Source organism: Rhinolophus sinicus, chromosome 15 (assembly GCF_057876585.1).
Source record: "Rhinolophus sinicus isolate RSI-liver-muscle chromosome 15, RSI-T2T, whole genome shotgun sequence".
Classification (NCBI taxonomy): Eukaryota; Metazoa; Chordata; class Mammalia; order Chiroptera; family Rhinolophidae; genus Rhinolophus; species Rhinolophus sinicus.
In genome coordinates this window covers 87,307,612-87,324,804 of record NC_142515.1, presented here as the reverse complement: position 1 = coordinate 87,324,804, position 17,193 = coordinate 87,307,612, and the positions used below count along the sequence as shown (strand labels likewise).

Genomic DNA, 17,193 nt, shown 5'->3' with positions numbered 1-17,193 from the left:
CCCCTTCAGCAGGGCGAGGGCTCCAAGTCCTCCCCAATCTGGGGGTGAGAGCCTCAGCAAGCACTTCCCAGACCACAGGGCCACAACAACCTTCGCTTTCTCTGGCCTATGCTGGTTGGGGAACCGTCCACGCCTTCCTACCCCTCCACAGGGGTCCAGCAGCTGCTCCTCCTGGTCTTCCTGAGACTGAGTGTTCATACGCACAAACTGCCTCATTGCCCTTCGGAGAGCTTTGGCCGGCACCATACCCTGCTCGCTGCGCCATTTGTCACGCGAGGTGGCTTACGGGGTTTCAGCTCCCACTCCCCACATAAGAACGCAGGACATGGTGAGGCCAAAAAGGAACACCCACAGAGCCATAGATAGGGAAGTCATACTACCATATTCTCACTGGTGGCTGGGTTGGAGACACAGGAAGCAGGAGCCACACGATTCACAACCCATATTCCACTTCTCTCTGCCAACCCACCTCACTTGCTAGCTTCAATCCGCCATGCTAACTGCAATCCGTGCTTGCTAGCTCAGCCACCACCTTCTTGCTAGCCCGCATTTCTGCTAGCGTAGCCACAGCAGTTATATTAGTGGCCAATGGCTCACTGGCTACAGCTAATGGCCAACTAGACACAGCTGATGGCCATCTAATCACAATTGATGGCCATTTACTACCCGAGCCAGCACCTTTCCACGTGAGGCTGAGAGCCTGGAAACTGCACTCCTGGCTCTGTCCCCATACAGTGTTTTTCACAACTACTCAACTCTAACATTTAGCATAAAAGCAGTCATAGACAATGCATCAATGAATGGATGTGGATGTGTTCCAATATAATTTTATTTACAAAAGCAGGCAGCTGCCTGTATTTCGCCTGTATCTTACAGTTTTCCAACCCTTGGTCTAAAGGCTAGATTAGATTTAGGTTAGACTGATTTGTCAATAATTCTTTTTTTTTTGACACATAAATATTTTATTACTGTTGCATACATGGTATTTATTAGCCAATCAAAAGGCAGGGTCTCTCTTTGGACCACTGACTGGAGATGCAAATGTCTTTATTGCAAAATACATGCTCACAATTCAACATCTACAATTTCTGATTTCCACTTAATTACAGTTTACTCTTGAACAACACAGGGGTTAGAGGAGGCCTCCACACCCCATGCAGTTGAAAATCCACATATAACTTTTGACTCCCCCAAAACTTACTTGTCCCTGGTATCCATGGGGGATTGGTGCCAGGACCTCCCATGGATACCAAACTCCTTGGAAGCTCAAGCGCCCTATATAAAATGGCACAGATCAATGCATAGTCAAGTATTTATTGAAAAAAAGTCCACATATAAGTGGACCCGCTCAGTTCAAATTCATGTTGTTCAACGGTCAACTGTAGCATGAAAGTTAGTCATCTGCAAAGAACATGGAACACAGATTCCTTATAATTTTACAAATTTTCCCCATTTTTCACGCTGTTTTGCCCTTAAGTGATTTGGTGGCAACTTTTTAGCAAATCAATGTTATTTGTTCTTTCCAAAGAATTAAACTTAGTTTTCATGGAGCTCTTTTTATACTCAATTTTCATCAGTTTATGTAATATGTAACTAGCAATACAACTAACATTTGGCCAGCATACAAAAAGCCTTCCAGGCACACTAATATCAATAGCTAACATTTAATGGGTGTTTACCACGTGCCAGGAAACACTGTTCTAAGCCTTTTACATGAATTAACTCATTTAATGCTCATAATAACCCTGGAAGGTATTATATCAATAATTCTTTGTTTATCACAAACATTGTGCTGTAACTTTGTGTCTTATCAGAAGATATATAATGTCAGGTTGCCCACTATTCACAATAAGCCTGATCACTAAGTTCAGATGGTGACTGCCAGATCCCCACATTGTAAGTGTACACTTTGGCTCTTGTAATTAACAGTAATCTGTGAGGTGATTTTTTGACACTCTGGGACCAGCCCATTTTCCAACAGCCTTTCACCTTATGTTTTAGTAGCCATTTACTGGATATTGAAAAAACATGATTTTTCTTATTTTATCATGTCTTTTACAACTATTGGCTGATATTTTTAGGTATCGTGATAGACTCAGGGATCTTTTTTTATTTAATATGTTATAATCCTTTACAGTCATTTCCAATGATGTTCAAATTATACAAATGTGGTCAATGGGAGCCCACAGAAATTTCTTGCAGGTGTAACTGCTCCAGATTTAGACCTTGCCTAGATCACATGGTGAGGACGAAATAATACATAATGTACAGTAGCAAGATACATCTTTTCACAGCTCAGCTTATAAAACGTAAGGATGTAGAGACTCTATTCACAGGGTTCTGATTTTACTCTAACTGAGGAAACCCTTTTTTACATATAAGCTCCGTGAAATCAAGAATTGGATCGGTCTTGATCTGTGTGTAACACATGATAAGTAATAAAAAATAGTTAAGACTTTAAAAACGGAGAGTGACGAAGTCAAGGCATGTAGGTAGCGAGACCAAATACAGGTATTTGACTAAACGTTACTTTCCTCTCTTATGCTGTTTTAAGAAAGTCCTTTGAGGATGGTTTTCGTTGTTACATATTAGTATTTAACTTGAGGAACATCTTTGTAGAAAAAGGCAGCTGGGGAATTGGGTCATAGCTCCTTGACTGTGCTTGGAGTGAGATGAGCCTGCTGTACAGACCAGAAAACCCCAAGTCTCCAGCAACTGAATGTCAAACATTTACTGCATACTGGTGCCATGGTGCCATGAAGAGTTACTTGTAACAAACACGAATCAGTGTTTTCTCTACTCTTTGACCACAAGATGTAGTTCACAATCATCCTCATTTTCCAGGAGACAAGATCATCTGGTTTTGTTGTTAATTTAATTATCCTGAGAAGGAAGGCGTGAAAATGATATTGTGTTAAACACTGAAAGATTTGTACACTGAAAACAATAAGACATTGTCAAAAGAAGCCAAAGAACCTAAATAGAGAAAAAAATCACATGCTCATGAATCAGAAGACTTAATACAATTAAGATGGCACTGTTCTACAGATTCAACACAATCCTTATCAATATCTCAGTTAAATTTTTCTCAGAAATTGACAAACACAGCTTAAAATTTGTATGGGAGTTCAAAGGGTCCAGTACAGCTGAAACTATCTTGAAATAAAAGAACATATTTGTAGAGTCAATTCCCCAATTTTAAACTTGTGCAAAGCTACAGTAATCAACATAGATGATGGAAGAGAGTCAAAGATACAGAAATAAACCTTTATATTTATGGTGAATTAATTTTCACAAGGATGTCAAGACAATTCATTGGGGCAAAGAATAATCTTTTCAATAAATGATGACAGGACAACTGGGTATCTAGATGTAAAAGAATGTGCACCCTATTAAAAACTTTAAACCATTTTAAAAAATGAATTCCAAATAAAACATATACCTAAATGTAACAATAAAACTACAAAAGAAAACATATGTGTAAATCTCTGTGACCTTGGGTTAACCAATTTTTTTAAATATGATACCCAAAGCACAAGTGAACCAAAAAATAAATAAATTAGACTTCATCAAAATTAAAAACTTTTGTGCATCAATGGACACTATCAAGAGAGTGAAAAGTCAATCAACAGAATGAGAGAAAAAAAATTTAAAATATTATATCTGACAAGAGACTTGTGCCCAGAACATAAACACAATGCTTACAAATTATCAATAAAAGATAAATGACTCAATTAAAAACAGGCAAAGGATTTGAACAGACATTCCACAAAGAAGGTATGCAAAAGGCTAATAACCACCTGAAGAGATACTCAACATCATTAGATATTAGGAAAATGCAAACCAAAATCATAACGAAAAACCACACACACTAAGGTATAAGAAAGAAAAACAATAACAAGTTTTGGTGAAGATGTGGGCGAAGCCAGAACGCTTATATATTTTGATCTTGTTTCTAGTGGAATGGGGGAACAATTTTGGGGGTTTTACGCAAGGTGGTATATAATAAAATATTTGTTTTGAGAAAATAACTGAATTTTATGTGAAAAACTACTGGAGGAGGGAAAAGAGAGATGGGAGAGACCAGTTAGGAGGATATTGCAATCCAGCCAAGGGAAGATGAAGCTTAAATTAGGGAGAAGGTGATGGAGATGGTATCAGTAAGACCTATTTGTGAACTACTGGGGAAGAAATACTAGCATGATTTAGCAATGGACGTTGAAGTGGAACAACGTAGGGAGGAGGACAATGTCAATGATAGTCCAGGTCCTGACTGGAGCAACAAAATGGATCGAGATGCCACTCAAAGGGATGAGAAACCCCGAATAGGATTAGTTTGGTTAAGAAATGGTAGGTTCTTTTATGGCCACGTTGGGCTGCTTCTGCGATATCTAAGTAGAGGTATCAAGTAGGCAGTTGGTAATAGTGGTCTGGGGCTCATCGGTAATTCAGGGCTAGAAAAATGTATTTTTCCATCATTTCCTTTGTCAGGACACATTGAGTCCATGTAGACAAGATTGTGTATGAGAATCGTATAATGTGAGAATAGAAGTGTTTCTAGAACAACGCCAGGTAGATGAAAGCTAAAGAAGGTGAAGAAAGGTCATCAAGAAGGATAGGAAGAATTCCAGCGGGTGTTGACATAGAAGCCAGGTACACGAGCAGAGTATTTCAAAATCCAATCCTGTGAAGAGCACGAAAAGATATTTATTTCATCCAGCGATATGAAGGTCATTGGAGGCTTAAGAAAAAGATGTTTTGGTAGAATGATGGAAGCAAAAGTCAGTTTTGAGTGTGAAGAAGAAGAAGAGGGAAGGGTCAGATATATAACATTAATAAGTTCTATAAGACAGAAATTTAGCCTGTTTCAATGAAGGTGGAAAGGATGCTGTTGAAAAAGTGAGACTGCAAGGCCCAGAGAAAGACGGTATGAGCAATAATTTAAAGTTATTGAGAAGTCAAGAGTGTTAGGAACCAAAATGCAATGGAGGGATGATTAGCCTTAAAAAGTCAGAAGCACATTTTGTCTACCTGTGGTAGATGGAATGAGAAGAGAATGAAACAAATGCCAAATGCCTGGTGTTTTGAGAGAACAAAGCTGACCTTATTTTATCCCGCTGACTTGCTTTCTTATGGGAGAAGCTAGTAGGAACATCTGCTGGAAAAAGGAAAGTTAGAAAAATGAGACTTTTGAGGAGAGGAGAATTTTGGAAGGAGCTGTTGCAGAGGGTGGACAAGCAAAGGGATGAGAAAAATGCAGAAGGCTTGGCAGGCAGGGTGGTGGCTCATGAAAGTTGGGAGGAGGAATGAAGCATCTGAAGACTTTGCATAATTCATACAGACCCCATGAGCCTCACTTTCTTCACCTACCAAACGGAAACATAATACTTACCTCCATGTGCTGATGTGAACGAAAAGTATGAGGAAAAGTTTTGTAAAGCAGAACATACATGTTTGGTAGGAGCCGCACTGCCAGGATCTCTCCTCAGCCTTCTGTGATTCTCCCCCCGGTTGTGCATTATTTGTATGTGTTGAAAATGTAAGGACCAATTACAGATGCTTGCATAAGTCTCAAATCTAACTTAATACATCTTTCACTAACTTTTAGAACTGTATATACCATGTATTTATGTTCTTTCTATTGAGGGGTAGCATGGGGTGACTTGGGGTAAAGGATGGTGCTGTGACTCTGAGAAGACTGAGCATCACTGCTTCAGATCATTAGTTCCTGCTTGTTAAGCTGACCATAGCCTCTCTCCTCTCCTCTCCTCTCCTCTCCTCTCCTCTCCTCTCCTCTCCTCTCCTCTCCTCTCCTCTCCTCTCCTCTCCTCTCCTCTCCTCCCCTCCCCTCCCCTCCCCTCCCCTCCCCTCCCCTCCCCTCCCCTCCCCTCCCCTCCCCTCTCTCTCTCTCTCTCTCTCTCTCTCTCTCTCTCTCTCTCCTTATTAGGAAATGTTTTGTATCCTCTCACCAAGTAAAGTTAAAAACCACATGCACCGTGGCACAAAAATGGTGTGGGGATTGAGAAGATAGTCACGCGCAAGGGTCAAGGCGAGCATAGAAACACAGTGAATGAAAGTAGGCAACACCTCCTTTCATGACAGGGAAATGCCCAGATTTAGTCCAGAAGTCAATCCAGTGGGCATCACCTACGATATACCCAGGCTATCCAGCGTGATCAGCATGAGCTACTGAGTGGATCAGTTGGTGCGATGCTCTGGGAGCTATGCGTGATCTTACCGTGCTTGGCTTGGAGTCATCAGACGTGGCCCTGCTGGAAAGGGTGTACTTCTCAGACTCGGCTTTAGTTTTTGTGACCCCTTTCAACCATTTCCTGTATTGCTCCCGGACCTGCAGAGGCAAAGCACGCTCTGAGTCAGCTCGCAGAGAGGAGGGAGGAGGGAAAGAGTCCTGAGTGGGAGTCGGACAGTGGTACCTGCTGGCTGAGGAGGCAGTAGACCAGGAAGATGAAGACGCCCTGCAGGCTGTTGATGATGGTGAAGAGGTAGGCCATGGCGCGGGCAGCTGGGCCCACCTGCAGGATGCCCAGACTCCAGGTGCAGCCCAAGATGAAGAGCTGAGCTGTCGCTTTAAATGTCAGCATCCTGGGGAGGAGGAGAAGGGAGGCCCATGGCAGACAGAGACCAACAGAATCAAAGCCATTTTCATCTCCATTCTATGGATTCCTCTGACTGAGTAGCGATCAACTTTGGTCTTTCCTCTCAATGATTCCCTCAACAGAAAGGCTGTTTGGGTCCACGATGGCATTTTGACTTGGGCTGAGGATGGTAGTGACACTCCATGATGTGGCTTTCAAAACTATCATGATGTTTTGTGAATGTCCCTAATTTCATTCAACTGACATTTCTGAGGACAATCTGTGTACCTGACTCTGTGCTGGGTCCTGGGCATTAAAAATACCGTGTTTCCTCCATAATAAGACCTAGCCGGACAATCAGCTCTAATGCATCTTTTGGAGCAAAAATTAATATAAGACCCAGTCTTATTTTACTATAACATAACACCAGGTCTTTACAATACAATATAATAATAATAATAATAAGGATAATATAATATAATACCAGGTCTTATATTAGTTTTTGCTCCAAAGGACTCATTAGAGCTGATTGCCTGGCTAGGACTTATTTTCAGGGAAACACAGTAACAAAGACAAGATTTCTGTTTTCATAGACCTCACATCCCAGTGGAAAGACTAAAACAAATGATCACTTATAACATTTGTGAGGTACCTCTGCCTGGGTCCCATCCAGTATTGTCCCCAACTTCTCACTCTCTATGAACTGACCCAGGGCATGCTTTGCCCAAAACAGAGGCCATTCATTCTGTGGAAAGTTGAGGGAAGCAAAGGATGTCCCTAGTGTATTAGAAGATGTGATACCTAGATAAGGTATCTGATTCCACCAGGTGGAGGAGTGGAGAGGGCAGAGGGAAGAGCGTCCATGAGGGTGTGAGCGTGAATGTGCACGCTGGGTTCTGGGAACACTGATGTGATTTCCTAAGAATGTTATACAGATGAAAATGTTTTTAAGATCTTCTTCATAGGGCCATGGAAGTAATTTCTCTTTATCAGGACAAAGTCAATGCTTGCTGAAGCTGAGATAGTTTCATGCTGGGGTTATGCAGGACCAAAATGGGTGTCAGCAGCCAACCACAGTATCTGAGCTGGTTTCCAGGGAGGGTGTCTGCACCTCTCTCCTCCAGCCCCCTCAGAATCCCTGTGAAAGGACATTGGGAGCTTGGAACCATGTGGCCTTGCTCCTGGACCTTGCTTTGTAGGGGGTGCTGTGCCCCTCGGATCCATCTCACCTCGTATTCTGGAGGGTGGACACATCGCTGTTGAGTGAGGAGAGCTTGTTTTTCAGAATCCAGAAGGTCATCAGAAACAAAGCCAAATTAATCTGCAGAAACCCCACAAGGCTTACTGAATATATTCCCCATCTTAAACCTTCGTCCTAGCTCATCCAGCACCTAACCCAGCAGGTAAGAAATTTTGTATTTCATAGCAGGCATAGGAAAACAGACCAAACATCCAGTAACCCAGGCACATTCCTATCCTGTAACTGGGGTGACCAACTCATCCCAGTTTGCATGGGAATTTCCAAGTTTAACACTGAAAGTGCAACATCTCAGGAAACCTCTTCAATCCTCATTTAAAACTGAATTGTCCCTCCTGGGAGCCTCCTCAGTCCTTGGCAGACTGGAATGATTGCTCTCCCTGCCTGTAACCCTCCTGATACACCTGCTCTTTGACTGACCCTCAGCTGAGCAGGAAGAATGCTCTGATGTCACCCATTACTCACAGAGAAGATGGTGCAGACAGGGCCAAGGAAGGTCCATATAAACCCTTTGTGTGTATGGAGCCAGCATCTAAGAGAGAGATGGAAAGAAATTGAAGAATGTTTTTACCTTTGTGGATAAAGAATCGATAAATAAACTTATACATCATCTCCGGTAGTTTCCTCCTCCCTCCTTTATTATTAATGTTATTATTATTGCTTTTTTTTTTTTGTAAGAACATTTAACCTAAGATCTACTCTCTTAGCAAATTACAACTATACAATACAATATTGTTAGTTATAGGTACTATACTCTATAGATTGCCCTACTTATTTATCTTTCATAACTGACTCTTTTTTTTCCATAATTGAATCTTTGCATATGCCCTTGATGGTGGTGATGGTTTCACAGGTGTTTATTTATCACCAAACTCATCAGATTGTATACATTAAATATGTACAGCTTTTTACATGTCAGTCTCACCTGAAAAAGTGGTGTTTAAAAAGATAAATTCATTTTTAAAAACTCTTTTAAGCCTTGGCCCCCAGATATATTGGCTGAAAAGATATATTTTTTTAAAAGAAAAAAAAAACAAGAATCTATATTAATTTATGGTTTATTGGCCAAATATTGAGCGTCTCCTCTCTATCAGGATCTGTGTTTGGACTGAAAACCTAATTTCGATTAAGATAGGCTGGTTTCAGTCCCAGGGAAGTCTCAGATTCACCAACTAGACAATAGAAACAATCAAGGTGATGGGTTTTATGATCAAGTCTGGGGTATAAGAAGTTCAGATAGTTGGGAAGAGTTCCCTGAGGGAACTGATTGTGTTTATGCTGACATATGAAGGATGAGCAGGTGTAGAGAAGGTGAAAAATATTGGGAGACACAAAAGGATAGTAAAAAAAGACCACAAGAAACAGTAACCTGAAACAATACTAAGGCAGGGTTCGTGTGCATTATATAATCCCTTTCTCTTGACAACATAGGGACTCAAATGACCACAAGTCAGGCACCTGAGGCTTAAGGAGATAGAGTCTACCTCAAGGCCACACTGATAGAAATGACAGAATCCCAAGTGAGGGGAATTGTGAGTGAGGTGGTCAGTGTGAGGACCATGGAGAGAGTTAGATAAATCCACCAGAAAATTCAGAGAAAGCACCTAAAGAAATGTGGTAAACAGCAGCGTGGAGGCCAGGTGGGGCCACCACCTGATTCTGTAAATGAGTGTTACTGGAACACGGTCACACTCATTCCCTTCCACATTGTCTGTGGCTGATTTTGTGCTACAAGGACAGAGATGAACAGTTGTAACAAGACCATAGGGTCCACAAACTGCAATATTTACTATGTGGCCTCTTACAGATAAAGTTGCTGCTATTATGCCAAGCAACCTAGGAAAGCCAGCTGGCCAGGGCTCAATTGATGCAGGTGAGAATTAATTTTATCAGCATAGAAGAATGTTGTGTACACCAGACTGTGGATTTAATCCTAGCTCTGCCACCAACCAGCTGTGTGATCTGTGCCTTAGTTTCCTCATCTGTAAAACTCCCATTTTACTAGTTTCTACTGGATAAAGTTGTTGGGAAGATGATTTGAACTGATACATGAAAATCTTTAGAACAGATAGACGTCATCAAAATGGCGGCGTGAGGTGAGCCTCTGGAAATCTCCCCTGGAATTTACAACAAATCGAACAACTATAACTCCACAAAGGACTCCCTGCACAGCAGGTAGGCAAGACAAAGAGGCTCACTGCAGAATTCATCTAAAGGTGGGCAAATTGCATGAGCAGGGGAGAAGGGAAGAGAAAAGTGCAGAGACGGGGCCCGCGCAGGTGCAGGACGCAAACCTAACTCAGTGCTCCGAGCTCGCTGCATCCCGGAACTGCCGCAGCTGCGGGAAAGGGAAGACTGGGACTGTGAGGGCTTCGTTTATGGCCCACAGGGCTGAGGGGACAGCATATAACATGCTGAACCCAACGCTCATGGCAGAGACCTCGGAGCAAAGACTGAGGGAAGAAGGCTGAAAACGGTGGTTTAAGCCCTGACTTTCGCAGAGAACGGAAGCCTTAGGCACTGAGACTAACCGCCCCCTCCCTAACCTCCCAGAGCTCGCCCTGCCCTGACCTGCCTGGTGCTAGAAGCGGAACCGTAGCAGTGTCAGATCAAAAGAACAGAATATTTGCAGTTCTGAGAACTGTGGTCCGCAGACACAGATTTGCAGCCCAACTAATTCAGGCAAAGGGGAGGAAGATGTGGAAGCAGGACTGGCTGTGGTGGTAGTTGCCGTCATTGCTCTGGGCCACATCTCACAACCCACCCCACCCCTGTCCCCACCTATCTGGGCAGGTCCCTGCAGGAGTAAACAGAGTTGCTGAAACACATGGGCTCTCAATCTGGTGCAGGAAGAGCTTTGAAACTTCAAAAGTTCTCCACATCCCCACACGGACGTGGTGCCCTATGACCCAGGCAAACTGTTAACAGAGGAGAAGCCCGCCTTCCAGAGAGTCTCCCCATTGTGTGAGAAGCTGGAATAGTGCATAAAAAACATAGCACTGCCATGTGAGAGAGAAGAAAAGGCTGCAGTTGGAGAGAAAATAAAACATTCTACCGACACATAGTGGAAAACAAAAGAAAGACCTCTTCCTATCAACCCTTTGCAGAACCCACTCTTGTAGATGTCTAGGAAGACAAATAATAGATTGTTAATTGCCATGAATAACCAAGGCAACAAGACAGCTCAGAAAGAAAGTGAAAAGTCTCTAGAAAATGAACTTAAAGATATGGAAATATATGACTTAAATGACATAGAATTCAAGATAGCAGTTCTGAAAAAACTCAACGAGGTGAAAGAAAACACAGAAAGGCAGTTTAATGAACTCAGAAACACAATCAAAGAACAACATGAACATTATACCAAAGAGATTGGAATTTTTAAAAAGAACCAAATAGAATTTCTGGAGATTAAGAACTCAATAGAAGAAATTAAGAATAAAATAGTCAGCTTAGGTAGTGGAGTTGACCAGATGGAGGAAAGAATCAGTGACATCGAAGATAGAAACCTGGAAATTACACAGATGGAAGAAGAAAGAGACTTGAGACTTCAAAGAAATGAAAGAACTCTATAAGAACTTTCTGACTCCATCAGAAAGAGCAATATAAGAATAATGGGCATACCAGAAGGAGAAGAAAGAGAGAAGGGAACAGAGAGTATATTCAAACAAATAGTCGATGAGAACTTCCCAAACTTGTGGAAAAAACTGGATCCTCAAATCCAAGAAGCAAATAGAACACCTAATTACCTCAACCCCAACAGGCCTTCTCCAAGGCACATTGTATTGAAGATGTCAAAAATCAATGACAAAGAAAGAATCCTCAAGTCAGCCAGTGAAAAGAAGATGGTAACCTACAAAGGAAAGCCCATTAGATCATCATCAGATCTCAGCAGAAACTCTACAAGTCTGAGGGAGTGGAACCAAATATTCAAACTATTGAAAGAGAGAAATTATGAGCCAAGAATAATATACCCAGCAAAGATATCCTTTAGATATGAAGGAAGAATAAGACCTTTCCAGACACACAGAAGCTGAGGGAATTTTCTAATACACAACCTGCACTACAAGAAATACTAAAGGAGGCTATTTGACCACCAACAGGGACAATTTGTGGCAACCAAAATATAAAAAGGGGGAGAGTAAATGTCTGAACCGGAATGCGGGAGTGGAGAAAGTAGGCATGCTGAAGAAAATGGAATACTCAAAACATCAAACTTTTTTTACATAAACTTAAGGGTAACCACTCAAAAAAAATCCATAATTGAAATACATACTGTAATAAAAGAAGAAACAGAGGGAAAAATCATACAATATCACCACACAGAAATAAAAGAAAACAATAAGGCAAAGAACAAGAGAGAGACAGTCTTCCCAGAAAACTAAAGATAGAATGATATGAAATCCTCACATATCAATACTCACCCTAAATGTAAATGGACTGAACTCACCAATAAAAAGGCACAGAGTAGCAGATTAGATCAAAAAACTAAACCCAACTATATGCTGTCTCCAAGAGACACATCTCAGCTACAAGGACAAGCATAGACGCAAAGTGAAAGGGTGGAAATTGACACACCAAGCAAATGGTAGCAGAGAAAATCAGGTGTAGCTATACTGATATCAGGTAAAACAGACTTCATGGTGAAAAAGGCAACAAGAGACAAAGATGGACATTTCATAATGGTAAAGGGGACTATACAAGAAGAAGTCATAACAGTCATCAATATTTATGCCCCCAATCAGGGAGCACCAAAATATACCAAGCAACTACTAACAGAACTAAAGGGAGAAATTGACCAAAACACAATTATACTAGGGGACCTAACTACATCATTAAAAGCTATGGCTAGATCATCCAAACAGAAAATAAATAACGATAGCAGCCCTAAATGAGAGTATAATGCTAAGCGAAATAAGTCAGACAGAAAAAGCAGAGAACCATATGATTTCACTGATATGTGGTTTATAAACCAAAAACAACAAAAGAACAAGACAAATAAATGAGAGACAAAAACTCGTAGACACAGACAATAGTTTAGTGGTTACCAGAGGGTAAGGGGGGTGGGGGGTGGGGGGTGGGAGATGAGAGTAAGGGGGATCAAATATATGGTGATGGAAGGAGAACTGACTCTGGGTAGTGAACACACAATGGGATTTATAGATGATGTAATACAGAACTGTACACCTGAAATCTATGTAATTTTACTAACAATTTTCACTCCAATAAATTTTTTAAAAAAAGAAAGAAATCATACCAAGCATAGTCTCTGATCAAAGACTTTGAAATTGGACATCAACTGCAAAAAGAAAGCAGGAAAAAACACAAATACTTGGAGATTAAACAACATACTTTTAAAGAACAACCAGGTCAAAGAAGAAATTAGAGGAGAGATCAAAAGATACATAGAAACAAATGACAATGAAAATACGTCCTACCAAAATTTTTGGGATGCAGCAAAAGCAGTTTCAAGAGGGAAATTTATATCATTACAGGCCTATCTCAAAAAACAAGAAAAATCCCAAATAAATAACCTCACGTTACACCTTAAAGAACTAGAAAAAGAAGAACAAATGAGACCCAAAGTCAGCAGAAGAACAGAAATAATAAAAATCAGAGCAGAACTAAATGAAATAGAGACCAAAAAGACAAAAGAAAAATTTAATGTAACAAAGAGCTGGTTCTTTGAAAAGAATAATAAAATTGACAAACCCTTGGCTAAGATCACTAAGATAAAAAGAGAGAAGACACTAATAAACAAAATCAGAAATGAAAAAGGGGAAGTTATCAGGGATGCCACAGAAATACAAGGATCATCCAAGAATACTATGAAAGACTATATGCCACAAAGTCAATAACCTAGAAGAAATGGACAAGTTCTTAGAAACATATAGCCTTCCTAGGCTGAACCATGAAGAACTGGAAAATCTAAACATACAGATCACCAGTAACGAAATTGAATCAGTCATCCAAACCCTTCCCAAAAGCAAAAGTCCGGGACCAGATGGCTTCACTAGTGAATTCTACCAAACCTTCAAAGAGGATCTAATACCAATCCTGCTCAAACTCTTCCAAAAAACTGAAAAAGAGACAGTACTTCCTAACTGATTTTATGAGGCCAACATTACCCTGATACCAAAACCTGGTAAGAACAACACAAAAAAAATAGACTACAGACCAATATCTCTGATGAATACAGATGCAAAAATCCTAAACAAAATTCTAGCAAATCGAATGGAACAATACATTCAAAACATTATTCATCACGACCAAGTGGGGATCATTTCAGGGGCACAAGGATGGTTCAACATACGCAAATCTCTCAATGTGATATATCACATAAACAAAATAAAGGACAAAAATCATATGATTATATCAATTGATGCGGAAAAAGCATTTGACAAGATACAACATCCATTAATGATTAAAACACTTAATAAAATAGGTGTAGAAGGAAAATACCTTTACATGATAAAGGCCATATATGACAAACCCTCAGCTAATCTCATAATTAATGGGGAAAAACTCAAGCCCTTTGCTCTACATTCAGGAACACTACAGGGCTATTCCCTATCACCTCTGCTTTTCAACATAGTGTTGGAAGTCCTCGCCAGAGCAATCAGGCAAGAGAACGAAATAAAAGGCATGCAAATTGGGAATGAAGAAGTTAAATTGTCACTCTTTGCAGATGACATGATGCTATATATAGAAAACCCTGAAGACCACCAAAAAGCTAAGAGAAACAATCAACGAATACAGTAAAGTTGCCGGATACAAAATCAACATACAAAAGTCCATTGTATTCCTATAGACAATGAAATCTCAGAAAAAGAAATAGAAAGAACAATTCCTTTTGCAATTGCAGCAAAAAGAATAAAATACCTAGGAATAAACTTAACCAAGGATGTGAAAGACCTATATGCTGAAAACTATAAGACATTTTTAAAGAAATTGAAGAAGACGCAAAGAAACGGAAAGACAAAACGGAAGACGCAAAGAAACGGAAAGACATTCCATGCTCATGGATTGGAAAAATCAACATAGTTTAGTGGTTACCAGAGGGTAAGGGGGGTGGGGGATGGTAGATGAGAGTAAGGGGGATCAAATATATGGTGATGGAAGGAGAACTGACTCTGGGTGGTGAACACACAATAGAACTTATAGATGATGTAATACAGAATTGTACACCTGAAATCTATGTAATTTTACTAACAATTGTCACCCCAATAAATTAAAAATAATAAAAAAAGAAAAAATAAATAAAATGGCCATATTACCCAAAGCAATATACAGATTTAATGCAATCCCCATCAAAATCCCAATGGCATTTTTTAAAGAAATAGAACAAAAAATCATCAGATTTGTTTGGAACCACAAAAGACCCCGAATAGCCAAAGCAACATTAAGAAAAAAGAACAATACTGGAGGTATCACACTCCTTGACTTTAGCTTGTACTACAGGGCAACAATATTCAAAACAGCATGGTACTGGCAGAAAAACAGACACGTAGACAAATGGAATAGAATTGAGAACTCAGAAATATGGACAGATAATTTTTGAAAAAGAAGCAAAAACCATACAATGGAGATAAGACAGCCTCTTCAATAAATGGTGCTGGGAGAATTGGAAAGCCACACGCAAAAGAATGAAACTGGACTGCTATCTGTAACCAAGTACCAAAATTAATTCAAAATGGATCAAAGACTTAAGCATAAGACCTGACACAATAAACTGCATAGAAGAAAACATAGGTACTAAACTTATGGATCTTGGGTTCAAACAGCATTTTATGAATTTGATACCAAAGGCAATGGAAGTAAAAGCTAAAATAAATGAATGGGACTATATCAAACTTAAAAGCTTCTGCACAGCAAAAGAAACCATCGACAAAATGAAGAGGCAACCAACTGAATGGGAGAAGATTTTTGCAAGCAGTGCCTCCGATAAGGGGCTAATATCCAAAATATACAAGGAACTCATGCAATTCAACAACAACAAAACAAACAACCCAATTGAAAAACGACCAGGCGACCTGAAGAGACATTTCTCCAAAGAGGACATATAAATGGCAAACAGACATATGAAAAAATGCTCAACATCACTAATCATCAGAGAAATGCAAATCAAAACCACAATGAGATATCACCTCACCCCAGTCAGAATGGCTATCATCAACAAGACAAATAGTAACAAGTGTTGGAGAGGCTGTGGAGAGAAAGGAACCCTCATACACTGTTGGTGGGAATGCAGACTGGTGCAGCCGTTATGGAAGGCAGTGTGGAGGTTCCTCAAAAAATTATGAATAGAATTACCATATGACCCAGCAATCCCTCTCGTGGGTATCTACCCAAAAAATTTGAAAACATTTATCCATAAAGACACGTGTGCTCCAGTGTTCATTGCAGCTTGATTTACAGTGGCCAAGACATGGAAACAACGAAAATGTCATTCGATAGATGAATGGATAAAGAAGTTGTGGTATATATACACAACAGAACACTATTTGGCAGTTAGAAAAGATGAAATAGGACCATTTGTGACAACATGGATGGATCTTGAGATTATAATGCTAAGCGAAATAAGTCAGACAGAAAAAGCAGAGAACCATATGATCTCACTGATATGTGGTATATAAGCCAAAAACAACAAATACACAAGAAAAACAAATGAGAAACAAAAACTCATAGACACAGACAATAGTTTAGTGGTTACCAGAGGGTAAGGGGGGAGTTGGGTGGTAGATGAGGGTAAAGGGGATTAAATATATGGCGATGGAAGGAGAACTGACTCTGGGTGGTGAACACACAATGGGATTTATAGATGATGTAATACAGAATTGTACACCTGAAATCTATGTAAATTTACTAACAATTGTCACCCCAATAAACTTTCATTTTAAAAAAAATATTTAGAACAGTGATTGCACATCAAAAATAATTTCTAAATCTTAGCTCTGTTCGTAAGAATTTCATCATCTATATAATCATCGATGTTTTTTTTAATTAGGAAGGATGTAGGTTATACCAATCAATGTCATCCCTTTATTTCCACTTTCCTTTCTAGAAGATTTAAAACAGTCCCCTCAACGCAATGAATATCATATTAATATACATTTACTAATATATAAAATGCAATTAATATTATGTATCACAGTTGTTAATATAATAGTCATTAATATAATATACAATTAATATTTAAAATAATTAAATCTAAAAGACCAAAAGTCAACTAATTTATTTTAACTATATATTAATTTATGATTATTAATGTTTCATTAATATTATGTTAGTGTAGAATTTTTAATATAATACACAATTAATATTATATAAATATATAATTAT

At 39.6% G+C, this 17,193-nt stretch overlaps 1 protein-coding gene across 5 annotated transcripts in view; it reads right to left on the bottom strand.

The window, feature by feature from the left end:
* Positions 1-811: 811 nt before the first annotated feature.
* The window catches only part of LOC109439537 (adhesion G protein-coupled receptor E2-like), a 41,800-nt gene continuing 25,418 nt past the window's right edge, over positions 812-17,193 (bottom strand). For all 5 annotated transcript variants that reach the window (XM_088792440.1, XM_088792441.1, XM_074338098.2 and 2 more), the window contains 5 exons: positions 8,320-8,386; positions 7,826-7,917; positions 6,435-6,603; positions 6,239-6,349; positions 812-2,883 (listed from right to left, as the gene is read on the bottom strand). In XM_088792440.1, coding sequence (XP_088648566.1) covers positions 2,875-2,883; positions 6,239-6,349; positions 6,435-6,603; positions 7,826-7,917; positions 8,320-8,386 — 448 coding nt within the window. In that variant the 3' untranslated portion in view covers positions 812-2,874. The remainder of the gene's footprint in view (positions 2,884-6,238; positions 6,350-6,434; positions 6,604-7,825; positions 7,918-8,319; positions 8,387-17,193) is intronic.